Source organism: Pipistrellus kuhlii, unplaced genomic scaffold, assembly GCF_014108245.1.
Source record: "Pipistrellus kuhlii isolate mPipKuh1 unplaced genomic scaffold, mPipKuh1.p scaffold_m20_p_18, whole genome shotgun sequence".
Taxonomy (NCBI): Eukaryota; Metazoa; Chordata; class Mammalia; order Chiroptera; family Vespertilionidae; genus Pipistrellus; species Pipistrellus kuhlii.
Window position 1 is genome coordinate 6,564,054 of NW_023425493.1, and position 27,029 is coordinate 6,591,082.

Below are 27,029 nucleotides of genomic sequence, written 5' to 3' on the forward strand. Positions count from 1 at the left end.
TATTATTCTTACCAACCAAAGGGGTGGGATCCAGGAAGTGCTGCTCAGTAGACAGTCTAGTTTGGTGGTACTTCCCGAACTTACTCGTGTAACAAGTGTTTTATCGAATGCTCTTTCACTGCTGTGAGAATGGACACGCCAGAGGTGTCCTCAGGGAGCTCCCTGGGTAGAGGGGAGACAGCGATGGGGTGAGGAGGCTGTGGTAGAGGCCGTGGGAGCTTCAGGAGAGGGAGGCTGGAGCGGCGGGGGGAGCTGGCAAAGACCTTCTGGAGGAAGCCGTCGCGCTAAACCTTGAAGAAGGACTATGGTTTAGGCAGCAAAGAGCTGGGTGGAGGGGACCAGAGAGGGAAGGCGTAGCGGGTACCAAAGCAGTTTAGGTGGTGCCAGGGGCTCCGAGGGGCTCATTGTGGTTGGAGAGTCCGGCCCTTTGGGGGCCTGACAGGTAAACTGAGGCCAGTGAGACACGAAGAGGAAACAAAGTGAGAAGACGCGTGGCGTTAGAATCAATGGTGCCAGTTGAGAAGTGGACATGGGCGATGAAGAAGAGAGGGAGGAGGGGGTGGCTCCAGGGGTTGGGGACGGGGCTCTCTCTGGTTAGGAAACACGGTGGAAGGAGCATGTTTGGGAGGAAAGGGGTAAGTTCCGTTTTGCTGCTGTCTGACTGCAGAGCACCAGCTGGCAGCCGGGGTCTGGGGGCGAGGTCCGGGCTGGGTCCAGCGGCCCGGAAGTCAGCACTGAGCTCCAAGTCCCGGGTGTGGATGAGACTCCGGGAGGGCATGTGTTGAGTGAGAAGGATACCAAGGGCGCGTCTGACATACAGGGACAGAGCAGCCAGGTTTGAGGAGTGAGAGGAGAGAGGAGGCCGAAGCCAGAGGAGAAGAAAGGCACTGGAGGAGGAGGAAGTGGTCCACAGAGTGAAGTGTGGCAGGGGTGCAGGTCCGATCTGGGTTTGGAATGTAGATGGGTAGTAAGTGTCACGGTAGGGCTACGGGGGTCACTGGTAACTAGCAAGAAACCAGTTTCAGGGCATTGAGGGAGATGGTGGAAGGCATGGCAGCACGTGTAGCTAGTCTGGAGAGGAGAAAGGCCAGTGATATGGGGTTGGGGGAATTTTATTTTGAGTGAGTGGTTTTTATTTTATTTTAATTAATTAATTAATTAACTTTAAATATTTTATTGATTTTTTTATAGAGAGGAAGGGAGAGAGGGAGAGAGCTAGAAATGTCGATGAGAGAGAAACATCGACCAGCTGCCTCTTGCATACCCCCTACCGGGGATGTGCCCGCAGCCAACGTACATGCCCCTGACCGGAATCGAACCTGGGACCTTTCAGTCCACAGACCGACGCTCTACCACTGAGCTAAACCGGTTTTGGCTTTATTTTATTTTATTTTATTTTATTTTATTATTATTATTTTTTTAATTAACTATTAACGTTAATGAATTTAAACCTTCCAGAAAACATGGATCCAAAAGGAAATGTCCAACAGGTGACCGAGCCACATATTTTATGGCCTTTCCTGTATCGGCCTCGTACTTTCTAAACATCAATGGGAAAAAAAAATCTTTATCGAGTTTTGCAGTTTTATTCTTCCGGTGCACAATGTTCGGCCGCTTTATTTTATTTTTTGAGTGTTTTTGTTTTTGTTTTTGTTTTAAGACGTCGGGGAGGATTGCAGCTCACATAGGGCTCCGTGGACCAGGAAGAAGGCTTTTGACTTCTTTTCCCCCCTCAAGTGCGATGGGAAGTCATGAGAAGGTTTTCACACAGATGAGTGACACCTTTCCAGACGATCACTCCGGCTGCTAGGTGGAAAACGTGCCGTGAGCCAGGGCCTGAGCATGGAGCCCAGCGAGAAGGTGCTGGAATCCTCTCGCGGGGTGGTGATGGCTCGCAGCAGGGTGGGGGTGCTGGAGGTGAGGAGAGGGGGTGGTTCTCTGGATTTGCTTCCGAGATCAAGCTACCTCCATCTCTGGCAGATGCGGGGCGTGGCGGGGAGCAGGCAAAGACGGCCTGCATGGCTTGGGCCTGGCAGCTGGAAAGAAGACACTGCCCTTGACGGAGTTGGGGGAAAGCAGCGAGTGGAACAGATACTTGGCCAGGGCTGTGGGGGTAGCAGCGGAGCAGGTTTTAGACATGCTACATTTGAGATGGTTATTAAACACCCACGAGGAAATGCTAAGCAGTCAGACGAATAAATCTGGAGTCTCGGGGAGAGAGCCAGGCTGGAGGCATTCACCGGGGAGTTGTCGGTGGATAGACAGTATTTAAGACGGTGGCGCTGGATCGTGTGCAAGCAGAGTTTCAACTGCGAAGAAGTCTGTTCCGAGAGTGAGATCTGGATGTATCTCCAGAAGGGTGGTGTGGCCTTGCGGGCGGCGGGGGTGTGTGTGTGTGTGTGTGTGTGTGTGGCTCCGAGGGGCCCGGCACACCGTCATCCCTGCATGTGAGGCAGCCAGGCCCCACCTCTCACTGCTGAGTCATCGGATACATTTTAAAAATCAAATTAGAACAGTCCTGTTGAGTGAAGGCCTCTGGTGCTACACGGGAGAACGTGGACCGTGCAGCCTCTGCCCCTGGGGCAGACGGAGCTGGCGGGCGGTGGGCCCCGCGGGAAGCTGCGAAGGGTGGTAGGTGTTTGCTGACTGGGAGCACGGGTGGCTTGTAGGTGGCCTTCACGGTGCCCTGGAGATGCCCAGAGGGCAGGCAGGGTTCTCTTCTTGCTGCCAGCGGCGGGCCAGGCCCAGAGACCCCTGGGTGAGCTGAGTGGGAGATGGCTCCTGGGGGCAGGGTGGGGATGGGGGAAACGGTTGTTCCTGTGATTGTTTTCCATCCTTATTGAAAGCTCTCAGCTTTCCAAAGCGCTGTCACGTGCACCGCCTGGTTAATCGTAATAACATCCCTGAGAAGCAGGCATTTATGATCTCCGTGTTACAGCTGGACAGACGGAGGCTTAGTGAGCGGGAGGAATCCAGGGGCTGCTGGTCTGAGGGTGCCCGGCTAGCTCATGGCAGGGAGGAGACTAGACCCGCTGTGTCTGGCCTGTCCACGAGATCAGATGGAGACTGTTTCTTTCTTTTCTTTTTTTTACATTTTTTTAATTAAATTATTATCTGTGTACATATTTTAACGTTGCCCCCCCTCCCATACATACCCTCCCTCCCCAGAGTTTTGTGTCCATTGGTTATACTTATATGCATGCATACAAGTCCTTCAGTTGATCTCTTATCTTCCCCAGATCTCCCCAGCCTCCCCGCTGTAATTTGACAGTCTGCTTGTTGCTTTACTGTCTCTATATCTATCTTTTGGTTCGTCAGTTTATAATGTTCTTTATTATCCATAAATGAGTGAGGTCATGTGATGTTTCTCTTTCATTGACTGGCTTATTTCGCTCAGTGGAGACCGTTTCTATGCAAGGTCTCCCGCGAGCGGGTTTGCCCCGGCCCAGGGAGGGCGACTCGATCTCCTCGTTGACGTCTCTCTCGGTGACACAGCTTCCTAACCTGGGGCTGTCTCTCCACGGACAGGTGCGGCCTTGAGGGAGGTCCTTCCAGGTCAGGGAGGGAGCCCCGCTCTGTCAGCTGACTTCCCGGGACCCGGAGGCCATTGGCTGGTGCGGGAAGCTGTGGTGGTGGTTCCCCGCTGGCCTCTGGCATGAATAGAAGGTATTCTTCTCTCTCGAGTAAACACAGCCCCACATGCTCTCGGCGAGCTCCCTGGTGATTACTAGCATCTATTTTTAATTCATCAGCCTCCCTCACCACAACACCCTTTGCCATTGTTTAGAAGGACCAGAGAGTCCTCTCGGGGGCTGAGTTATCAAAACGCCCCAGAGGCAGCAGAAGTTGCTGGGCGGCCCTGGAGAGGCTCATGCCACCCCAGCCTAAGAAAGTGGGGGCCCCAGAAAGTGGGGGCCCCAGAGCTCCGAGGAGAGCGTGGGCTCCACGGAGGGACAGGATGGGGTCCCCCCAGTTCTAGCCGCAGTTCTGCCTTGGTGACATGGCCTGGCTGTCATTTGTTCCCTTCAAACCCCATTAGCTGCCTTAGAGGTGGTGTCTTACATAAGTCCCTTTAAAACCGTGGCCGGTCAACTGTGGCTCGCGAGCCACGTGTGGCTCTTTGGCCCCTTGCATGTGGCTCTTCCACAAAATACCACGGCCTGGGCGAGTCTATGTTGAAGAAGTGGCGATAGAAGAAGTTTACGTTTAAAAAATGTGGCTCTCCAGAGAAATTCCAATCGTTGTGCTGTTGGTATTTGGCTCTGTGGACTAGTGAGTTTGCCGACCACAGCTTGAAAACAACAAAAATATTGTCCCCACAGCCTCACCATTCTGCTTTCTAATATTTGTGTGACACTGAGCAAGGTAACGACTCTGTCTCATGGCTGTGGAGCGGAGAAACGTTGTCAGCATCCGCTGGCACCCTGGGGCGTTGGCGGGAGAAGAGGGAAGGCAGGTGACATGACTTCTGAGCCCCCATCGGTGTGGCTTGCTCCTGGGAATCCCGGGTCTGCGGCAGGAGACGCCGGTCCCAGGCGCAGATATATGGGCTGTCAGGTTCCTCAGCGGCTGAATTCCTATCCTCAGTTTTAAATGTGTTCTCTGCTGAGCAGCAGTTTCTAGAAAACGTGTGCTCAGGAAAATCGAGTCACTCTTCCATCCTGGCTTCGTTACCTGGGAGTGGATTGGCAGGAGTCAGCAGTCTGTATCCCCTTTCTCCTCTTCCTTCCCTGTCCGGATTGTCCTTTGCTTCCCTTTCAGCCTTGTTGAAAACCTCTCCCCTGCCCTGGCCCGCGTTGCTAAGTGCACAGAGCATCGGCCTGTGCTCCAAAGGGTCCTGGGTTCAAGTCCCAGTTAAGGGCACACACCTGGGTTGCAGGTTTGCTCTTTGTCCCTAGTTGGGGTGCGTGCAGGAGGCAGCCGATGGATGTGTCTCTCACATCAATGTTTCTCTTTCTCCTTCCCTCCCTTTCCCCCTTCTTCTCTCCCTCCCTCCCACTCTCTCTGAAAAGCAATGGAAAAAATATCCTCAGGTGAGGATTAAAAAAACCCCACCAACCTCTCCCCAGCTGTCACCACATTCCTCCCACCCTCCAGCTGTGCATGGTGTCCGCATTGTGGAGAGGGCTAGCGCAGGAGTGTGGGTTTACAGCTAGCTCTGCCCCTCGCCTCTGATCTTGCCCTGCTCGCCCTTTCCCCTCTGTGCAGTGTGCCCCGTCCCCTCTGAGCACAGGGAGCAGCACGGGGTGTGGGGAGCCGGGAGTTCCCAGAGGGGGTCTGGGCAGCCTTCAGAGGCCAGCCAGGAGGGCCCGGGGGCAGGAGGGCTCTTGCTGCCAGGCCGGCCGGTGCCCCCGGCGTGGAGGGCAGGTAGGGCGGGGAGAGGCCGGGTGCGGAGGAGTGAGGAGGTGGAGGTGATGTCATGACTGGACAGTCCCCTGCGCCCGTGGCCGCGTTATCTTCCGGCTGCAGCTGGGAAAGCAGGGCCGGCTCCGGCCACTCCCCCACCAGATTCATCAGCAGCAGGACTTCCCCTCCACCCTGGCGTAAATAAGCACCCCTCTGTGCTCCGGGGGCTGGGGTGAGGGGCCGCCCTGCGCGGGGTGAGGCTCTTGCCAAGAAGTCAGGGCTTGGCAGGCACACGGGCTCTGGTTTATTTATGTCTGGGAGCCTGCTGGTTCAAGGTGGGTGGGGTCGGCCCTGCTGGGAGAGGTTTCCAAACACGTCCCCTCGGCAGCCGGGGGAGGCCAGGCCGTGCATCTGTGCGGCCTGCGGAGGCATCTGAACGCAGAGCCCACAGGGGGTCCCTCGGCCTGTCCACTCGACGACACATGCACCTTTGGAGCCTGTGGCGCTGCTCCCGGTCACAGTCACTCCTGAGCCAGTTGCTGGGGAGGACAGCTGCCGCCTCTCTTCCCTGGTCCTCATTTCATCCTGTCTTCCCCGGGCTCTCCCCGCTGCCTGGAGAGAGGTCCTGGGTTCAAGTCCCAGTTAAGGACACAGACCTGGGTTGCAGGTTTGCTCTCTGTCCCTAGTTGGGCTGCGTGCAGGAGGCAGCCGATAGATAGTCTCTCACACTGATGTTTCTCTTTCTCCCTCCCTCCCTCTCATTCTCTCTGAAAAGCAATGGAAAAAAGAGGCTCCTTAGGCAGAGCAGGCCAGAGGCAGCCAGCCCCGTGGCCTCAGAGGAGCCTCTGAGGCCAAGGCAGGCTGCTCTGCGATTTGCCACAAACTCTTGCTCCCAGTGATTAAAAGCCCGTATTCCCAGGGGCCTCTGGGCCCGGCCACAGCGATCTGTCTGACGGTGCCTGGCCAGCCAAGTGGTGCAGATCAATAGTGTCGTCATAACTCTGCACGGGGACCAGTGGCCACACTTCCTGTGGGGCTCGCTTTATAAGTTACACAAATGTTGCATCACTGGTATGCACCTGAGACTAATGTCATATTGTATGTCAGCTGCACTTTCGCTTTTAAAAAAGCTCTTTCTTGCCGAAACCAGTTTGGCTCAGTAGATAGAGCGTCGGCCTGTGGACTGAAATGTCCCAGGTTCGATTCCGGTGAAGGGCATGTACCTTGGTTGCAGGTACATCCCCAGTAGGGGATGTGCAGGAGGCAGCTGATGGATGTCTCTCTCTCTCATCGATGTTTCTAGCTCTCTGTCCCTCTCCCTTCCTCTCTGTAAAAAATCAATAAAATATATTTAAAAAATACTTTCTTTCTTTCTTTCTTTCTTTCTTTTATAGATATATTTTATTGTTTTTTTTACAAAGAGGAAAGGAGAGGGACAGAAAACTAGAAACATCAATGAGAAAGAAACATCGATCAGCTGCCTCCTGCACACCCCCTACTGGGGATGTACCCGCAACCAAGGTACATGCCCTTGACCGGAATCGAACCTGGGACCTTTCAGTCCGCAGGCCAACGCTCTATCCACTGAGCCAAACCGGTTAGGGAAGAAAACTCTTTCTTTAGTCTGCTTTGAATTCCCGTTTCAGGGGGAGCCCCTTTCCTCTGAGGGTCTTGTCCCATCAGGAGAGGGCTCTGCCCCTGACCGGAAGCTCTGGCACCAGTGGGCCTGGGCAGCAGCCTCCTCTTGGCTTCCAGAACGGATCGTGGGCTCAGGCAGTGTCCCCGGGGGCACCTGCCTCTGGAATTGGCCTTTCTTCGTCCTTTCCCCGCTGATACCATGACTTGCTTTCTAGATAGAATGTTCCGAGAGCTCCCCAGATTAGCTCTGACTTCTGCGAGGTCAGAGTCCCTGGGTGCCGTTAGGTAACATCCCGTCACCTCCCTGAGGCCTGATGTCAGGCGCTTGCCTGCTGACGGCGGAGCTGATGCCAGCCCAGACGCAGATGGGCAACCCGGTCAGGCCCCCAGCCTGCGCCCTCCGCGTCATCGTCGGCCTCGGCCCGGGCCTCGGCGCCCTCTGGCACACATGTCCCGGCGCTGCCTGGGGAAGCAGCGCGGCAGGGTCCGGTGTCAGCCCCCATGCCAGCGCGATAGCAGTCAGCGGCAAGAGGAGCCCTGTCCTCTGGTTCCAGACAGCGAGGAGCCGGCGCTGGCGATGTGGGCACGGGGCATAGGCGCTGGCACGGGGCTCCCCGACGCTGGGCACATTCCTCCCTGATCCAGCACATCCCTGAGACCTGAAACGTGACTCCGGGCCCCTCGGGTGCCAGATGAGGCAATGGAAATACAGTATCACGAACCTGATCCCTGCCTCGGCCTCTTCTTGCTTCTCATGGGCACAGTGTGGGCTTTCTGTGTACCCTCTGGGGCAGAGGGCACGGACGTAGGAGCAGAGAGGAGTGCACGCCACCCATGGCCTTCGCTCTGGGCTCCCGGGGACTCCCTGGCTCCGCAGTAGCGGGGCTGGAGGCGGTGAGCGAAGTTTCTCAGAACAGCAGCCTACCCTTCTCTCTCCAGCAGGCGTTGGGGTGTTGCAAGCAGCTCGTCTGAGTGTCCTTGGTGCCCCCGGCCCACTTCCCACCTCCCGCAGAGGCTGATCGGAGGCCCCTGACTCCTTGGTCCTTTTCGACCTTCACCCAGGTCTGGATTTGGGGGGATTCTCACTGCCTCCTTTTCCTATCTCTCCAGATACCCCGCCACGGGGACCCCGGAGCTAGGCCAGTATCCATAGCCCGTGAATAATTCAGCACGCTCACCACAGCGGACTCGGATCCAAAGTGATACTGTGACCAGGGGGCCTCCTGGGGGTGGCTGGAAAGGCGAACCCTGCCCTGGAAAGACGAGTGCGCTGTAATATTAACTTCCTTATATAAGGTTTCTTCCCGGCCTGCGGAGGCAGCTCCACGCCCAGACATTAGCCGCGTCCCAGGACTCCTCGGGGCTCAGCGCCATCGTGGGCAATCCCCTGGGACACGCCGGCCTGTCCCTCGGCGCCTCCCGGTGCAGGTGCGGAGCGCTTTCCCATTCATCCCTCCTGTGGTCGCTCACGGCGGCTCCGGGGAGGCTCCGAGCCTTCGAGGCCGCAGGTCGCCCAACAGTTCTGTGTTCCCACCCTCCGCGTTCGGTGGAAAGCGACCCTTTGGAGTTATTCTTGGCAAATAGGGTGGCGTGGAGGGTGCTTTGTTTCCTAAAAATTGCCCCCAAATAGTGCTTTTCCCTGCATCACATTCTCTTAGACCAGTGGTCGGCAAACTGCGGCTCGGGAGCCATGGTTTGCGGCTCTGTTGACTAATGAGTTTGCAGACCACTGTCGTAGGCCTGTCAAGGTCCCCTCCCCCAGGAAAATAGAGCGGCTGGGAAACGCATGGCATCGTCCCTTTCTCTACCTGCCTGGCACCCGTTTTTGATTTTTTTAAAACGTGACCTCGGTGCGGGGCTCTCTCCACTGCCCACCATCTGGCTCACGACTATGCCCCAGGAGGACTCCGGAAACAGGAGTGTCTCTGGCATCAGGCGGGCAAAGGACCAGTGGGTGGCAGAGGTGATCTCCTCCCTCCCGGAGGCAGCTGAAAGGTGGTGTGGGGTATGCGTGTGAGGTCGCCCATGACTCTCTGGCTGCGGCCTCACTGCCTGCTTCTTCAGCCCCTTCGGCCAGGCCTGGCCATGTGCTCCTTGGGAAACACCCTGGCCCTGGTTCCTCTAGTTCATTCTGAAGAATATGAACCTTGCCAAAACCGGTTTGGCTCAGTGGATAGAGTGTCGGTCTGTGGACTGAAAAGTCCCAGGTTCGATTGCGCTCAAGGGCATGTACCTTGGTTGCAGGCACATCCCCAGTAGGGAGTGTGCAGGAGGCAGCTGATTGATATTTCTCTCTCATCTGTTTCTAACTCTCTATCCCTCTCTCATCCTCTCTGTAAAAAAATCAATAAAATAAAATTTAAATTAAAAAAAAATATGAACCTCCTGCCGCATTTCCCCAGAGGGAGGCCCAGCTCCTCGCTCACTGGAGTTCCTGAGAAAATGCAGTTTCCGGTTGCGGCTAGAAGTGAGCGTTAGTGACTGTTTCCCAAGACCCGAAGTCCGAGAGGTGAGCCTTAGAGGCCGGTGTGCTTCCCAGCACAGCCCTAACAGAGCTCACAGCTCCTCTGGAACCCGAGATATTTCTTTAGGCCTCACCTTGTACCCCGAGCTACTAAATTTAGCTGCTTTTCAGCATTAGATTTTTGCTCGTGAAGACTAGGACTTCTCAGGTTCCCATCTTTCAGAAGGTGTGGTTCATGCTTTCTTTCTTTTTTTCTTTCTTTTTTTTCTGCCAAGACAGAAAAGGAAGTAGGAAGATTTAAAGAGGAGGGGACTGAAGAATGATCACAAGGGCAAAGGGAGAGACAAGAAATGTTTAATACTTAGAGCAGTGGTCAGCAAACTCAGTCCACAGAGCCAAATATCAACAGCACAACGATTGAAATTTCTTTGGAGAGCCAAATTTTTAAAACTTAAACTTCTTCTAACGCCATTTCTTCAAAATGGACTCGCCCAGGCCGTGGTATCTTGTGGAAGAGCCACGCACAAGGGGCCAAAGAGCCGCGTGTGACTCTCGAGCCGCAGTTTGCCGAGCACGAACTTAGAGTATTAAAGGAAGAAGGGGCGTGGCATGAAAACTGAGGGCCGGGAAGGGAAAACTAAAAGAAAGGAGCCCAGTGAGAGAGGGGGTGGGACCCGCCGGGCGTGCAGGGTGGAGGGTCTGCGAGCAGGACCTGGCTTCCGTCCAGGGTCCCTGTCCCGGGTGCCCGGAGCCCGCCTGTCGCCCCCGGACTCGGGCTGACTTGCAAAAGCGGCGAGGGCGAGGCCGGCCACCTGCCCCGCTCAGCTGCCCGGCCTGCGCCTCCCCCGTGACTTGGCGAGGCAGGGCCCGCGTCTCGGCCAGGCCCCGGAGCAGGTGGCGGGGCAGCCAGGGGGTGGCCAGGACTTCCCAGGAAGGACACGTACTGGCACCTGCCCAGCTCTGTGGCGCCTGTGCTTTCAGAGCCTGTGGCTTTAGCACCCACGGCGGCAGCTCTTCCTGTGTCCTCCTGCCACTCTCAGCCGTGCTCCTTACAGCAGCCGCTTTCCTGGCTTTTCCTGTCCCAGGCAAAGTCCTCCAGGGGCCTTCTCTACTGACTGGGGCGTGTGTGGCATGTGCGTGCGTGCGTGCGTGTGTGTGTGTGTGTGTGTGTGTGTGTGCATGCATATGTGTGTACATACACAGGTGGTGAGGAAGCCTTAGGACCAGTCATCTGTTCAGTAAGACCTATGACTTGTCATGCTCCCATTTTACCTTCCCTGTGGCTTGGGAGCAGCTGGGCTTCAGAAGCAGTCTCCAGGGCTCAGCTCACCCCCTCTTCCCGCCTCCCCATGCCCGTGCCCATGCCCTGGTCAAGGCCGTGTCCTTCAGGCAGCCGCTTTGAGGGTGCTGCTGCCTCCTCGTGCAGCTGTGAAGAAGTGTGTCCGAGGCCACACAGCCTCTGAGTGGCAGGACGAGGACTGACAGCAGCCTCTGGCTCCACACCCTCAGTGTGCCGCTGGGTCTCAGCCAGCACCAGGGACCACCGTGCCTTCCTGCTGCTTGCCCACTCCCAGCCAGGGCCTTCCCAGCCCCCCCTCCTCTGGAACCCTCCCACTGTTGTGGACACTGAGTGTCAGAGCCTCTGGTGACTTGAACAAGGTCCCTTAGCAGCTCTGGACCCGAGACCCAGACCCTCGCCGTCCATCCTGAGGCCTTGGGCGCCTGCTTCCACGCCCCAGAGCAGGAGGCGGATCTGAGAACAGGCCTCACCTGCAGACAGAAACAGACTAGAGCAGGGGTTGGCAAACCGCGGCTCACGAGCCACCTGTGGCTCTTTGGCCCCTCCAGTGTCCTAACGCCACTTCTTCAAAATAGACTCGCCCAGGCCGAAAGCCGACTTCTGCGCATGGGCCACGAGGTTTCAATCGCACTGTCCGTGCGCCCGCACGTGGTATTTTGTGGAAGAGCCACACTCAAGGGGTCACAGAGCCGCATGTGGCTCTCGAGCCGCGGTTCGCCGACCACTGGACTGGAGGAGCGGGATCTCCCGCGGGCTCGCCCACCAGGCACGGCTGCTGCCTGTTCGCTGCTTTCCTCTTAGCAGACTTCACCCCTGGACGTCCCCGCTGAGCCCCACCGGCCCTTCCTGAGGCGGTTACTGTGCTGATGGGTGTGTGTTTCTGGAGGGTGGCTGAACCCCCTCTTAGGGGATGCATCGGGCTGTGTTGGGGTGACTCTCCTTCGGGTCGTCCTGGTGGTTCCGTGTGGCCTGGTAGAAAGCTCTTCCGGGTGCTTCTGAGCCTGCACGATCCTCGGCGGCCTGAGGAGTGAGACCTGTGAGGGTTCCTGAGAGAGCCCCAGGCTCAGCTCACTCAGCCGCTCCCACCGCAGGCTCCTGCTGCCACTGCCTTCTCCCTTTTCTCCTCCAACTCTTTTTTCTTTTTTTTTTTAATATATATATATTTTTTATCGATTTTCTATAGAAAGGAAGGGAGAGGGACAAAGAGTTAGAAACACTGATGAGAGAGAAACATCGATCAGCTGCCTCCTGCACACCTCCTACTGGGGATGTGCCCGCAACCAAGGTACATGCCCTTGCCTGGAATTGAACCCGGGACCCTTCAGTCCTGCAGGCCGATGCTCTATCCACTGAGCCAAACTGGCTAGGGCTCCCCCGCCTCTTTGAGGAAAGGTTACAGATCCTTGCCTGGGGGAGTCTAGAAAGGCCGGGCCAGGAGGGTTGCCTTGTGTGTGAGGACCAGGCCGCCCATTGCTGCTGCATCGATGCCTGTCCCGGTGGCAGTCAAGGGAGGTGACACCGTCACTTTACAGACAGAAATGCCGAGGGAGGGTCGGTCTCCCGCTGGGTGCCTCGCAGGGCCTGGCGCGTGTGCCATCTGCTCCCTGCCTTCCCTGGGGGACAGCGAGGCCTATTTATACACAGCCGTTATGCAAGAGGACAAGCGCTCCTGGCCAAGGCGTCAAGTGAAAATCGAGAGAGCTCATCCTTTATAGACAGGGGGCTGCCGAAGTGGCCCCTGGCCCCACACGTCCCTGCCCCCACGTGTCGGAGCTGGCCCCAGACATTAGAATCTGTGTTTTTGCTTTTGCTGGGTTCCTGTCCTCCCAAACACCCGAGTCATCGGCCACCACAAATATTTGTAAGGTTTTCCCGAGCCCAGGGTGGGGACTCCTGCCCCTGCTGTTTTGGCTGCAGGACCTGGCCCTGGGCCCCAGAGATAACACGGGGTTATGCCCTATCTCCTCGCACCTTCTGGAACTCGGAACCACCCCCTCAGCACGATGATCCATGGTGATCCTCAGTATTTAAGCTCTGAGTCCCTCACCGGGCTCCAGTGCGTGCAGAACCCATGTCTTCTCTGACTGGTGACTCTGCCATGGGAAGCCGCCCTTGAGGGACGGAGCAGACCCCAGAACTCTTGTGGCCTCCCCACTACCCTCCTCACGGCTTGCGCTCCTCAACTGTGAACCTCTGGCCCCCTCTGCTGGCCATTCCCGGGATTGCCTGCCGGTACTGTAAAGATGAAGGTCAAGGAGGAAGAAGCTGCTGTGAGTTGACCTTTCTCTCGGATGTTTTTGCCTGGGCGGTGGCTGCTGGGGGTGGGGGTTGGGGTGCGGCCGGGGGTGGGAAGGAGAAGCTAGTGGAGCTGTAGCCACAGGGCGTTCGGAGCACAGAGTGGATTTTAGGAGAGGGCCTCAGGGCAGAGGAATTCCCTGGGGAGGCTAGTACAGTCTGGGCATCGGAGAAAGAGTGCATTGAGAGTATGGTGCCTGAGGCCAGTGGGCAGGGCAGCAGGGCGAGTCCGAGGACTTGGCTAGGCTGTCTGCGAGGGGATCCAGCATGGAGTCCCCTTTGGGCTCTAGCCATTGGCTTTGCAGAGCTTTCGATCCCGGAAGCCTGGCTAGGAGACCCGTCCCATTGGGAGGCTGAGGGAGGGAGTCAGGTGGCTGCACCTCTGTTTGCGAGGGGGGTGGTGATGGCGGGGGTGTGTCTAGCCTTGCAGGACGGCAGGGAATGATGCCGGTGCACGCGTTAGAGCTGCTTCGAGTCACACCCGGTTGCTCTATGCACACTGGACTCACTTGGCAACAGCTGGACTTGGGGACAGGCAGGGTGGGTTGGGGAACACCTCATCTGAGCTTGGTCTACGGGCCTGGCGAACCCTTCTGCCACCTTCCCGATGGGAAGGAGCAGTGCGAGCGAGAGCCCCAGGGGAGGGGGAATCGCCCAGAGCAATCCGCCCCTAATCCTTGGGCTGGGCCTCAGGCGAGATGGCGGCTGCAGAGCCCGGGAGCGCCGGCACCCCTGCCCACCGGCCCCGGCTTCCCCTGGCCAGCCCAGCGCTGCCCAGGGACTGTGACCCCGGGGGTCTGGCTCAGCCTGCAGAAAGCTGGGGCCCGAGAGCCCCCGGCACCCCGGCACCAGCACAGCTTCGGGAAATGGTGCCCGGCCAGGTGAGGCCCCGGTGGTGGAGGAGAGGAGCTGGCGGGTGGGGCAGGGGGATGGGAGGAAGCCTTGTGGGCAGTGTGTCAGGCGGCTGTGCTGGGTCTCAGGGTGCGGCTCCCCTCCGCTCCCTGATAGAGAAGTCTTTGTGGAGGGAGAAGGGAGGAGGGGCGGGCCCTGGGCCTCCAGGCTCAGGCTGCCCAGTGCTGGGAGGGCCTCTGGGGGGACTGGGGCAGGAGGCGAGTGAACCTCGGCACGGATGCTTCCAGAAACCAATAGCCACGTGTCCCTTCCGCCGGGGCCGGAGGAGCGGAGGGAAGTTCCTGGTTGTGGTTGTTTATCCCGTGGACACAGCGGCAGGGAGAGGGGAGTGTGAGGGCCCGTGGGAGAGTCTAGAAGGAGCAGCCTGTGGGGTGCTGGCAGCTCTGGGGGAACTCCGAGGAGGCCCCGGGTGGGAGGGCAGCTCGGGGGCCTGTCGGGGCTGTGGGCGTGAGGAGAGAGGGGACTGTAGGACTTTTGTGTGGACAAAAGGGCATTGTTGTCAGCAGGGCAGGGAAGGAGGCCACGGAGTGGAGGGTGGGTTTTGGCCAGGACCCAGGGGTGGACCTAGCAGAGAGGCCTGGCAGCTGAGGGCTAGGTGAAGGGGGTCCCCAGGAAGGAAAAGGAACCTGAGGGTCGGGGAGGGGGGAGAGGGGGAGAAGAGTCGCTGGCTGCAGGAGGAGGCTGATCAGAGCCTCAGCCAGTGGCGCTGCCTGGAGACCCTGGGTGCAGCATGAAAGGATGAGGGTGCTTCCTGTCTGTGTGCTCTGCACCGCGAAATCCTTGTGGCAGCGTGAGGCTGCCTGTGAGCCACCCAGGCCGGGAGAGCCAGGAACCTTGTGCCTCTGCCCCGCCCCTCGAGGGCCCCGTGTGGAGGGGGGGATGTTGCTGCAGTTTTTCACCCCACTTTACCCCGGGGAACAGGCCAAGTGTACACCCCTGCTGCCCCCTGTGTACCCCGACACCTAAGCATTTGCCTCCAGCCCTCCGGAGAAAAGCTGAGGCTCTCGGGCGCTAGTGGGACCACTGGGCGGGCTGGTGTGCTCTCCAACCCCCTCCCCTATACCTGTCTCCACCGGAAGTGCCCGGTTAAGCGGTGAAGCCGTATGTATCTGCCAGGAAGAGAAAGAGCCGGCTGTGGATTTTCCACTCCGCCTGGCCTGGCTTATCCCCCTCCCTCTCCCTCTGGGAACTCATAGGAAAAGGGAATCTGGGGGTCCTCCATCCTGAGAGGGGTGCTCCGTCAGTCATGGGGCCAGAAGTGAGCAGATGCAGGCATCTTTTTTTTTTTTTTTTTTTAATATCTTATTGATTTTTTACAGAGAGGAAGAGAGTTAGAAACATTCATGAGAGAATCATCGATCAGCTGCCTCTCGCACACCCACTTCGGGGAATGTGCCCGCAACCAAGGTACATGCCCTTGACTGGAATTGAACCTGGTACCCTTCAGTCCGCAGGCTGACGCTCTATCCACCGAGCAAAACTGGTTTCGGCAGATGCAGGCAGCTCCCGGCTCACTTGCCGGCTGGGCCTTTAGCCCCTGGAAGCCCAGGCCCTGCTCTGGGCAGTGTCCTGAGTGGACCTTGACCCGAGTGGCCAGGCCCACAGACAAGGCAGCTCCCCTGGTGCCACAGACCCCCTTCTCCCGGCCCTGGGAGGGCACCTCAGGGCCCCCTCTTCCTGATTGACAGGCTGCCGTCCTCCTACAGGGAGGCATCAGCACCCCGGCGCACTTTTCGTGTGTAAGAGCGACCCACCTCAGTGCTGGCTCCCCACCCCCGGGCGGGACCGGAGGCCCCTCTCCCTCAGCCGGCTCTGGGGACCGGACAGGAGCTCTTTGTAAACCCAGGAGGGCACTGCCAGTCCTGGGGGTGGGGGTCAGGCCAGGCCCCTCTGCAGTCTCTTGGGAACTGGGCGCTCGGGTGTGGGGCACACACCGTCGTTAGGACCCTTTCCCTCCCGCAGGGCCCCCCCCCCTGAGCCGGGGTGCTCTCCGTTCCACAATGTCTCCTGTGTGCTCCCGCCTCGGGCCCGGGCCGCCGGGCTGGGGTGCGGAGGAAGGACTGCTGTCCCGTGCCTGGGCCGGGTTAGCACGAGGACATGAGCTCAGGCCTGGGAGGAGGGAGGAGGGAGGCGGCCAGGGAGCCAGGGCTGGGGAGCTCCTATAATCTGGCCCGGTGCCTAATCTGGTTCTGCTTAGAGAGGAGGGGTGGGGGACGGGGGAGGAAAGGGGGGAAGGAGGGCAGGGAGGAGAGTCCTGTGAGCCATGTGCAGGGGTGCTTCTGGGGTCTCTCCCAGGGGCAGGGAGAGGAAAAGGGCAAGTAGGGCCCCCTGGACACTGGAGACAGCGTCCCAATTCTGACTCTTCCAGGACGTTCACCCGCACTTCCTGGAGCTCAGTCCCTCTGTGGGGTACGGTCTTCGGCGCGGGCCCTGGCTGGTGGGCACCCTGCACAGGGAGCGTGGCATGGCCTCCCTCGTGGCCTGGCATAGACGGGGCTCCCTCCACAGTCTCCTCCTTTTAGAACCCGCCCAGCCTGTGCGCAGGGCTCAATGCCGGGGTCGGGTACCTGTGGAGTGTCCAGCCCCTCTCAGGCAGGAGAGAGCGGGGAGGGAGGGGGCCTGGGTCAGGTGAGCCCCTGACAGTTTTGAGAGAGGAGGAGTGCTTCGTGCTCCGGGCTGAGGGACCCTGGGGTTCCATCTGCTAGGAGCCGTGCGCTGAGTGACCGGTATTGCTCTTCTTTTCACTCGCCCAGCCCCAGGCCGCGGCTTGGCAATGAGTTAGAAAGAACCTCTGCACTAACTACTGAGAAGGTGGCTGTCAGAGGAAGGACCCACATACCCTCCACAGTAGGACTTTGGTTGCGCCCGCAGCCCAGGCTCGCAGGTGGGAGGACCTTGACCCTCCACACCCAGGTGTGCAGCCATCACCTCTAGTTCCCGAAGGCAGGCTATACCCATCAAGCAGCCACGCCCCATTTCTCCCTCCCAGCCCTGGCCACCACTAACTGCCTTCTGTCTCTGTGGATTTAACTGTGCTGGATGTTTCATAGAAATGGGGTCGTTCAATATGTGGCCCTTTGTATCTAGTTTCTTTCACTTTGTGTAATAATGCTCTCGAGGTTTGCAGTGTTGTAGCATGTGTCAGTACTTCATTCCTTTTATGGCCAAATAACATAATATTCCATTGTCTAGATTAGGGGTGTCGAACTCAATCAGAGAAGGGGCCAAAATCTAAAATCCAGCCTAAATCGCGGGCTGAATGGTTTACTGAACAGTCATAAACTGTCATTGTGATGGAAATGCAGTGGAGTGCAGTGATGACAGCGCGGTGCGGGCCACATTGCAAGGCCTGGCGGGACAGATTTGGCCCGCGGGCCTTGTGTTTGACACATGTGGTCTAGATTGACCAGTTTTGTTTGCCATTTACTAATTAGTGGGCATTTCGGGCTCTTGTGAATAGTACTGCTATGAATAATATGCACAAGTATTTATTTGAATACCCATTTTCAATTGTTTTGGGTATCTACCTAGGAGCGGAATTGCTGGGTCATTTCATTTGGTAATTCTATGTTTAACTTTTTTTGAGGAACCACTAAATTGTTTCCACAGTGGCTGCATCATTGTACATTCCCACCAGCAAGGTCTGAGGGTTCTAATGTCTCCACATCCTCGCCAACTGTTGTTATTTTCCTTTTTAAAATCATAGCCATTCTAGCCGATGTGAAATGTTGCTTAATTTATTCTCACTTGTTTTTGTGCACCTCCTGTAGGCCCTGAGGTTGTACTGCCACTGTTGAATCTTCCTGACAACTCTTTGGAGTAGGTAGAATTACACCCCTTTTCTAGATGTGAAAGCTGAGTCTCAGAAAAGTTAATGACATATCCAAGGGCACACAGCTGCTAAGTGAAAGCCGGGATTCTAAACCGGTGTCCAACCTCAAGTTTAGTGTCATTTCTGTTCCCAGCATCGGTCCTATAGCCTGTCTCATTGCTTTTGCTTTTTGCAAATCTTTCTCCTTTTCTCATACTCTGCTTGTTCCATCCCTCTTCAAAAAAAAAAAAAAATTATTTTTATATATATATATATATATATATATACACACACACACACACACACACACACACACACACCCGTATTTTTCGGACCATAAGACGCACTTTTCCCCCCAGAAGTGGGGGGAAAAAGTCCCTGCGTCTTATGGTCCAAATATAGCCTACACATATACTTTAAAAAAAAAGTTTTTTTACTTGCCCGGCTCTGTGTGGTCTCTGTGTGCTTGCTCAGCTCTAAAATGGTTCTAAATGCTGCTGTTTACTTCACAGGGTTGATTACATGTGTTTATGACTGTGATGTTGGGTTTTAATGCACATAAAATATTTTAGGACACTATTTGTTTCAGAATCTTTTTTTCTTCATTTCCCTTCTCTAAAAACTGGTGCATCTTATGGTCTGGAGCGTCTTATGGTCCGAAAAATACGGTGTGTATGTGTGTGTGTGTGTGTGTGTATGTGTGTGTGTGTATATATATATATATATATATATAGATATATATATATATTTTTTTTTTTTTTTTTTTTTTTTTTTTTTTTTTTTTTACAGAGAGGAATAGAGATTTAGAAACATCAATCAGCTGCCTCCTGCACAATCCCCAATGGGGATGTGCCCACAACCAAGGTACATGCCCTTGACTGGAATCAAACCTGGGACCCTTCAGTCCGCAGGCTGATACTCTATCCACTGAGCCAAACCGGTTAGGGCTGTTCCATCCCTCTTAACAGCTTTCTCCTTCTGTGCTCTCGTTTTCCTTCCTTAGTTGACGCACCTCCCTCCTTGTCCCTCTGCCTGTCTTCTGCCACCTCCTTGGCTCTCGTTCACTCAGCCACCCCATCTCCCTTCCGTCCGTAGAGGACACTGCTGCTGTGGGGGGTGCCTGGGCGGCCAGGGCGTGGAGAACCCCCTTTCTCCACGGTGACGAGGGCCGAGGGGATGTTCTGTGACTGGAGGTGACCAGCAGGACCCAGGCATGGCAGACCTGGGGGATGAGGGTGGGGGGCAGCGAGGGTGCTGATGTCCTGCTGCAGGACCCCAGAGCAGAGAAGGGGTGGGCGAGGGGGCCAGGGCCCCAGGCCCAGGTCACTGCAGCCCACCACCTGGCTTTGTTCCCCTCTCACTCCTGGGACTTCACAGCCAGCTTCAACTCTGCTTTTCCGTGTGTGAGCTAGCTGGACTCCACCAGGGACAGACTCCAGGCTGCCAGAGCAGCGCTGCCTGCACACCCTCTAGTCCTGGAGCACCTCCACTTTTCACAGCTTTTCCGAACCCACGTCTCATTACTGCCTCCCACCCTCCTCCGAGGCCCTCCTCCTTATGAAGAGGAGCGAACGGCGGTGCTGAGCCTCAGGCAGGCGGCAGCCAGACCCAAACTCTCCTCTGGGAATCCTTTCTCCAGGAAGAGGGTGGAAAAGAGGGACAGAGTTGAGTTTCTTTGGAAAGCACAGTGGCCTTCTGAGAAGGTTGGGTTCCTTCATTGTCAAGCTACGTGTTACAGAGAGAATGCTGTCTAGTCCACTGGCTACATCGCAGCATCAGTACTGAGTAAACGCATTGGCATAATCTCTTAAATACGTGTCACTCCTCCCCTGAGAGAGGATTGTGCTGCGTAGACCCGACAGCATTGATGAGCGCCTTCTGTATGCTCTGCAGGAGAGCAGTACTGATCACTCAACGCCCGGTCCTGTGTGACCCTCACCACAGGCCTGAGAGTAGGTCTGATGATCCCTGTGTCACAGGAGGGGACTCCAAGGGGCAGGACACTGAGAGGTGGGCTGTTGGCCGTCACTGCAGGGAACACCCAGGAGGAAGTGGCTAGCAGCAGGCTCGGTTGTAAGTCACACTGGTGGCGCCGTTAGACCTGGGGACAGACCACGTGAGGGGCTGTGGCATAGGCCCCCCTGGCATACCAGGCCAGCAGGTCAGAGGAGCAGCGTCCTGCCGGGATGAGGTGTGGCAGGAGGGCCAGGGAGCACGAGGGGAGACCCCCCAAGCAAATGTGAGAGGGAAGTCCTGACTGCACGGGAGGTGGGGAAGGGACCTCGGTGTCCCCAGCATTCCCAGTGGAACCAAGACCTGAAAGGGCCCAGAGGAAGCCCACGGGGGAGCCGCCCTCCCCTGCCTGGCTCCCGAGGGTGGCGGGGCCATTGTTCTCCGTCGTGTTTTCACTGCGTTGTACCTCGGCAGACGTCGCGTTGGGTGACTTCTGCCTGCCATTGGCATGGGCTGTTTCCAGGTCTAGAGCGTGTGACCGGGCCACGTGCTCTGCGTTTGACCCCTTCCCCCACACAGACCTCGCCCCGCCCCTGCCCCCCACACACATAGAAAGCGATGATGATGTGACCCGGCCGAGTCGGGGTGTGTAAAAATACATGGGGTTGAGCCATTTCCTGCTGCTTCCGCTGTTGCATGGCGATAAGACACCGAGACTGGGCTGTGGAGAGAGAGCCTCCCACAGGCTGAGGGGAGCCGGCCCTGGAGAACGGGCCTGCCTTTCCCATCTTTCCTGTCCGCTGTGACCTTCCCTTCCTGCCTTATCGGTCTCTCTTTCCTTCGTGCTGGGGGTCAGGGGCCTGCTTGCCTGCCGGCGAGGACGGGGCTGTCACCTCTTTCCTGCACGTCCAGCCCCTTCCCAGCAGGGCAGCTGGGGAACCTCTGGGCCCCAGACCGCCGCCTGCCTCCCTCAGCCTGTGGGTTACCTCTGGCCAGCAGGGTGGCAGGGGGTGCTCCCCTCCCAGTTCTGGGGGCCTGGGCAGCAGGGTCCGGTGCTCCCACCACCATGAAGCGGAAGAGGCTGCTGACAGTCCCAGCGAGCTGGAAGGTAACGGGCTGGCCGGGAGGGTGCCGCCGAGGTGGGGCGGCCCGCGGAGCTGCCTTGGAGAAGCCGGGGTGGGGAGGGCGGGAGCTTCCTGTGCCAGTGCTGGGACCAACGTGCGGGCTCCGGTCAGGTCTGAGGAGGAGGCCGCTGAAGGCAGGAGCCTGCGGGGGGAGGCTGGGTCAGGAGGAACGGCCTGGGTCATCCCTGAGAATCCAGCCCTGTGACCCCCAGGGCAGCCTCAGCCCCGCGAGGCCCGTGTGGGCGGGAGGCCTGGCGGCTCCTCGTTGTGTGACCTCTGCCCCAGGGGGAAGGAGCACCTCCGCCCAGGCTGCACTCAGGGCCGTTGTGGGATCCGCTAGATGACAGGTGGCCAGTGGCTGAGCGGCGGCTGTCAGGGATTCCGTGGTCACGTGGAACCCTCTTCCTGCGGTACCCTCCCCCCCCACCCCCCACCCCCGCTCCTGTCATCTGTCCCCCACTTTCTGGGTAGAGAGACCAGGCCCATGGGTGTCGGCTTCCTCGGTGGTTTCGTGGTTTCACCCAGGCTTCCTCTGCTTGCCTCCCCGCCCCCCCAGGTGGACAAGGGGGACCTCGTGGGCCTGAGCCTGTCCGGCGGCCCCGGCCACGGCGACCCCGACGGCCCCATCAGCCTGGACGTGCCGGACGGCGCCCCCGACCCCCACCGGACCAAGGTCGCCATCGAGCACCTGCACCAGAAGATCCTGAAGATCACGGAGCAGATCAAGATCGAGCAGGAGGCGCGGGACGACAACGTGGCGGAGTACCTCAAGCTGGCCAACAACGCGGACAAGCAGCAGGTGTCGCGCATCAAGCAGGTGTTCGAGAAGAAGAACCAGAAGTCGGCCCAGACCATCGCGCAGCTGCACAAGAAGCTGGAGCACTACCGCCGGCGGCTGCGGGAGATCGAGCAGAACGGGCCCTCGCGGCAGCCCAAGGACGTGCTGCGGGACATGCAGCAGGGCCTGAAGGACGTGGGCGCCAACGTGCGCGCGGGCATCAGCGGCTTCGGGGGCGGCGTGGTGGAGGGCGTGCGGGGCAGCCTCTCGGGCCTCTCGCAGGCCACCCACAGCGCCGTGGTGTCCAAGCCCCGCGAGTTCGCCAGCCTGATCCGCAACAAGTTCGGCAGCGCCGACAACATCGCCCACCTGAAGGACCCGCTGGAGGACGGGCCCCCCGAGGAGGCGGCCCGGGCGCTGAGCGGCAGCGCCACGCTGGTGTCCAGCCCCAAGTACGGCAGCGACGACGAGTGCTCCAGCGCCAGCGCCAGCTCCGCCGGGGCCGGCAGCAACTCCGGGGCCGGGCCCGCCGGGGTGCTGGGGAGCCCCAAGTCGAACACGCTGTACGGGGGGGCGCCCGGGAACCTGGACGCCCTGCCGGACGAGCTGCGGGAGATCAAGGAGGGGCAGTCGCACCTGGAGGACTCCATGGAGGACCTGAAGTCCCAGCTGCAGAGGGACTACACCTACATGACCCAGTGCCTGCAGGAGGAGCGCTACAGGTGGGTGCTCCCCCGCCCTGGCCTCCGCCCAGCCACCCCCGGCCTGAGGCGCGGGGCCCAGGGCTCGGACGCAGGGCCGTGGAGCCCGTGGGAGAGCATCTGCAGGCCCTGCGCTGCCGGAAGCCTCCTCCGGCCCGGGCAGGGAGACGGGAGTACGGCCCCATGGGAGGGAGGCTCTGCCTGTCTCAGGAGCTGTGAGCATCCCCACTGATTTTCTGTACTCAGCGTACAGAAGGGGAAACTGAGGCAGAGACCAGCTACATGGCCTCTCCTGTGGTGTGGAGCACTGAGTCCGGAGTCAGGTTACCCGGGTTCAAATCCCAGCTCTACTGTTTGTTTACTGTTTACTATTTTTTAAATAAATATATTTTATTGATTTTGTACAGAGTGAAAGGGAGAGAGTTAGAAACATCAATGAAAGATAGACATTGATCAGCTGCCTCTTGCACACCCCCTACCGGGGATATGTCCGCAACCAAGGTACATGTCCTTGACCGGAATCGAAACTGGGACCTTTCAGTCCCCAAGCCGACGCTCTATCCATTGAGCTAAACCGGCCTTGGCTGTTTACTTTTTTTTTTTTAAATATATATATATATATTTTATTGTTTTTTTTACAGAGAGGAAGAGAGGAGGATAGAGTCAGAAACATCGATGAGAGAGAATCATCGATCAGCTGCCTCCTGCACACCCCCTCCTGGGGATGTGCCCGCAACTAAGGTACATGCCCTTGACCAGAGTCAAACCCGGGACCTTTCAGTCCACAGGCCGTTGCTCTATCCACTGAGCCAAACCAGTTTCGGCTACTGTTTACTACTGACAAAGCCTCACTGCACTCAGCGCCTGGTTTCCTTGTCCGTGAGGGGGAAGAGCATGCATCCCCACTCGAAATGCCTGTGAGGATGGAATGAAACCAAACCTATGAGGTTAAAGGGTGTGAGTCTCGGGCACGGCCGGTGTGCATTGGGCCCTGGTCCCACCTCCCCTCTGCCCACCTGCTCTTCTGCGCTTGCCTCTCGTGTGGCATTGGCACTCGCTCCCTGGGATTCTTGGGGATTTTTATCCTTAGCACTTTTTCTTTTTTTTAAAAATTATTTATTGTTTTGAGAGAGAGAAAGGAAGAGAGAGCGAGAGACATCGATTTGTTGTTCCACTCATTTATGCATTAATTGGTTGATTCTTTTAAAAATACATATATATTTTATTGATTTTTTTACAGAGAGGAAGGAAGAGGGATAAAGAGTTAGACACATCCATGAGAGAGAAACATTGATCAGCTGCCTCCTGCACACCCCCTACTGGGGATGTTCCTGCAACCAATACACACGCCCTTGACCGGAATCGAACCTGGGACCTTTCAGTCCACAGGCCGACGCTCTATCCTCTGAGCCAAAACTGTTTCAGCAATTGGTTGATTCTTTTTTCTTTTTAATTTTTTTACACACACACACACACACACACACACACGATATAGACAGCTTAATATCAATTGGTTGATTCTTGTATGTGCCCACCTGGAGATCAAATCAGCACCATTGTGTTGGGAGCTCTCACCATCTGAGCTACCTGGCCCGAGCAGCACTTCCTGTTTGTAGATATGAACAAGGTTTGGAATCCTGCCCGAGAACTAACCACCCCCACCTAAGGCTCAGCTTCCAATATCTGCCTGCAGAGCAGGGATTGTGACTCTGTATCCCTGCATGCCCGGTCCCCAGGAGAGCATCTTAGCTCGGGGCAAATTCCTTAACCTCTCTGTGCCTCAGTCTTTTTATCCGCAACGTGGCGGTGACGAGTACTTAGCCTTGTGGGGTCGCGATGGTGATCCTAGGAGGCAACCTGGGTGGAGTGCTGTGTGAGCAGTAGCTTTCATTGGTGTCGCCGAACACAGTGGAGTGGATTGGGTGACTGCCGAGAATGAATGGAATTGGTCCTGGGGAGAGGAGGGAGGCTCCGGAGCCAGGCCTGGTGTCACACACGCTTCCTCTGCCAGGTACGAGCGGCTGGAGGAGCAACTCAACGACCTGACCGAGCTTCACCAGAATGAGATGAGCAACCTGAAGCAGGAGCTGGCCAGCATGGAGGAGAAGGTAGCCTACCAGTCCTACGAGAGGGCTCGGGACATCCAGGTATAAATGAGACCCTTCTTGAGGAAGCCCCAGGTGTGCTGGCAGCTGGCAGCAGCCAGAGGGGGAGGCTTTACCACGCGGGGGACGGCGGGCACAGGCTGTTGCATCAGCTGGGGCAGACGGACACGTGGGGGAAGCGGGTAATGTGGGATGGGGTCGATGGAGATAAGTGCGGAGCGGCCTAGGCAGAGTATGCACTGTGTAGAGCAGTGTTTCCCAAACTTTTGACATATGTGTACCCCTTCTATAATTTTCATAATGCTGAGTACCCCTCGTACTCATGAGAATGTAGAATTAGGCGCAGCTAAGCACGGTGCAGTGCATATCCCCACCAAACTCCGGTGCAACGCGTACCCCCATCAAACTCTTCCCGTACCCCTGGGGGTACGCGTACCACACTTTGGGAAACACTGGTGTAGAGGCAAGCTGACTGGTGAGGGCTGCCAATGCCCCCAGCTCTGTGATGGCAGCCTTGCCCACGAATGATGGGAGTTCCCAGAGCCTCAAGAGGAAGCTGGGAATGGGCCAGCTCCTCCCCCTCCCCACACTCATCAAGACCAGTCTTCTCCCAGCCTCCCCAGATAGTCATATAGGGCTCTGCCCACAGCTGCCGCCGCTCAGCCTGTGCCCGCCTGGCCTGCGGAGGGGGAGCCCGGGCACAGTCCCTCTCTCACGGGCCCGCCCTCTGTCCCCCTCAGGAGGCCGTGGAGTCCTGCCTGACCCGGGTCACCAAGCTGGAGCTGCAGCAGCAGCAGCAGCAGGTGGTGCAGCTGGAGGGCGTGGAGAACGCCAACGCCAGGGCGCTGCTGGGCAAGTTCATCAACGTGATCCTGGCGCTCATGGCCGTGCTCCTGGTGTTCGTGTCCACCATCGCCAACTTCATCACGCCCCTCATGAAGACGCGCCTGCGCATCACCAGCACTGCCCTCCTGGTCCTCACGCTCTTCCTCGTCTGGAAGCACTGGGACTCCCTCACCTACCTCCTGGAGCACGTGCTGCTACCCAGCTGAGCGGCCGGTTTGGCCCCTGCCCCGTGCTCCCCCGGCCCCCGTCTGGCCATGGCTCTCCAGGAGGGACCTTGGGACTCCCCACTCCCTTGGTGGACTTTTTTCATGCGTCTGGTTTGGCCTCCGGACCAAACTGTTCATTCCAGCAGCTCCTGCCCTCCTCTGTTCTTGCTTCTGTCTGTCACCTTCTCCTCCCTGTTGGCTAGAAGGGGACCTCCAGAGCAGCCCTGGCTTGGAGGTGGTGGGGACACGTGTGGCCAAACGGAGCGGAGGAGGACACCGGCAGGGACTGTTTCGATTGCTTACATTTGCACAAGGATGTCTCCCAACTGCCTTGGAGGCGGCCAGGCAGGAAAGCCCGTGAGCGTAGGAGCAGGAGGGGGCCCGGGCCTCAGCTTCCCCAGCAAGAGTCCCCCCGGGGGGCCGTCCCTGCTCCCTCGGAGGCTTTGCTGGCCCCAGAGAGAGGGAGGGCCTTCCCGGCCTTGGGCACCTGCTGGGCTGGGCCAGAGAGAAGGTTCAGTCCACCCCTCCTTCCTCCAGAGCTGGTGTGAGGCTGGGTTCTGGCCTGGCCCTTTGGGGGGGGGGGCTGGAGGATGCAGGCCCTGGAGGCCTGGCAGGTGTGACTTTGGGCTGGCGTTTTCCCTCCTCTTTCCGCCCGTCACTGGATCTGCTCGTTTTCAGGGAAACAGGCCCCAGGGGCCCTGAGCCTCAGCCTACGCTCTTAGGCCCCTGGAGCGCGTGGGGCTCTATTTATTTATTTATTTGTTCATTTGTCCCCTTTCCCCACAGAGCTCCCGGGAGAGGCCCGCCCCCGTCCTCTCTCGGAAGCCAGGGCTTGTGCGTGGCTGTCAGGCACTTCCGAACCAGTTAGCCTCCGGGGAAATCCTGGCAGGGAGGAGCGGGCAGCGCCACCCAGCCCCTCTCCCCAGCAGCCTTCGGAGCCAGGACAGGAGGCGCGAAGCTCCCCCTTTATGTGTCTATTTATTTTGTGTGTGCTTGTGTGGAGGCGGTTGTTTGTGGCTTTATTTTTTTTTAAGGCTCTGGGGTGTTGTGTATGGTTTCTCTTCCTACCCCGGCCTCCCCGTGAGCACTTCCAAGAAGAGAGGGGATTTCTCCGAAAAGGAGAGGGAAATCCCCTGGGACGGGAGGGCCAGCAGCTGCCAGCGGTGGACCTTAGGAGAAATAAATATCCTCTAAATTTTCACCCTTCCTGTCTGGTGTGGATGGATTAGGCTGTCTCCATTGGGTCTCCGTGGAAGGCGCAAGTCCCTCCCCACTCTCCGGCGCTGTGGTGGGGAACACACACCAGGCCTCACCTGTTAGCCTGAAGTCTTCTTCCTCTGGATCCTACATGGAACAAGGGACCATCTACTTGGCTCAGCCTACCTCCTCCAGCCCTCCCGGAGTGCTTTCCAACAGGAGGGGACGGGGATTTTCTTAGCTGGGAGAAGACAAGCAGCCGGAGGCCTGGACAGCAGCGGTCCTGCCCAGAGGTGGCCAGGAGAGGGCAGCACACTCCTTACGTCTCCGGTTCAGTCCCTAGGGGCCTCTGT

The 27,029-nt window shown here is 57.8% G+C and overlaps 1 protein-coding gene across 4 annotated transcripts in view; it reads left to right on the forward strand.

The window, feature by feature from the left end:
* Positions 1 to 26,680, forward strand: part of TMCC2 (transmembrane and coiled-coil domain family 2) — a 41,686-nt gene extending 15,006 nt beyond the window's left edge. For 2 of the 4 annotated variants that reach the window (XM_036442455.2, XM_036442456.2), the window contains exons 3-5: positions 21,400 to 22,343; positions 24,334 to 24,469; positions 25,168 to 26,680. In XM_036442455.2, the coding sequence (XP_036298348.1) occupies positions 21,400 to 22,343; positions 24,334 to 24,469; positions 25,168 to 25,479 (1,392 nt within the window). In that variant the 3' untranslated portion in view covers positions 25,480 to 26,680. Of the gene's footprint in view, positions 1 to 12,782; positions 13,019 to 13,685; positions 13,925 to 21,399; positions 22,344 to 24,333; positions 24,470 to 25,167 lie in introns of those variants that run through there. The other 2 variants (XM_036442459.2, XM_036442457.2) reach the window with 2 other exon arrangements.
* The last annotated feature ends 349 nt before the right edge of the window (positions 26,681 to 27,029 follow it).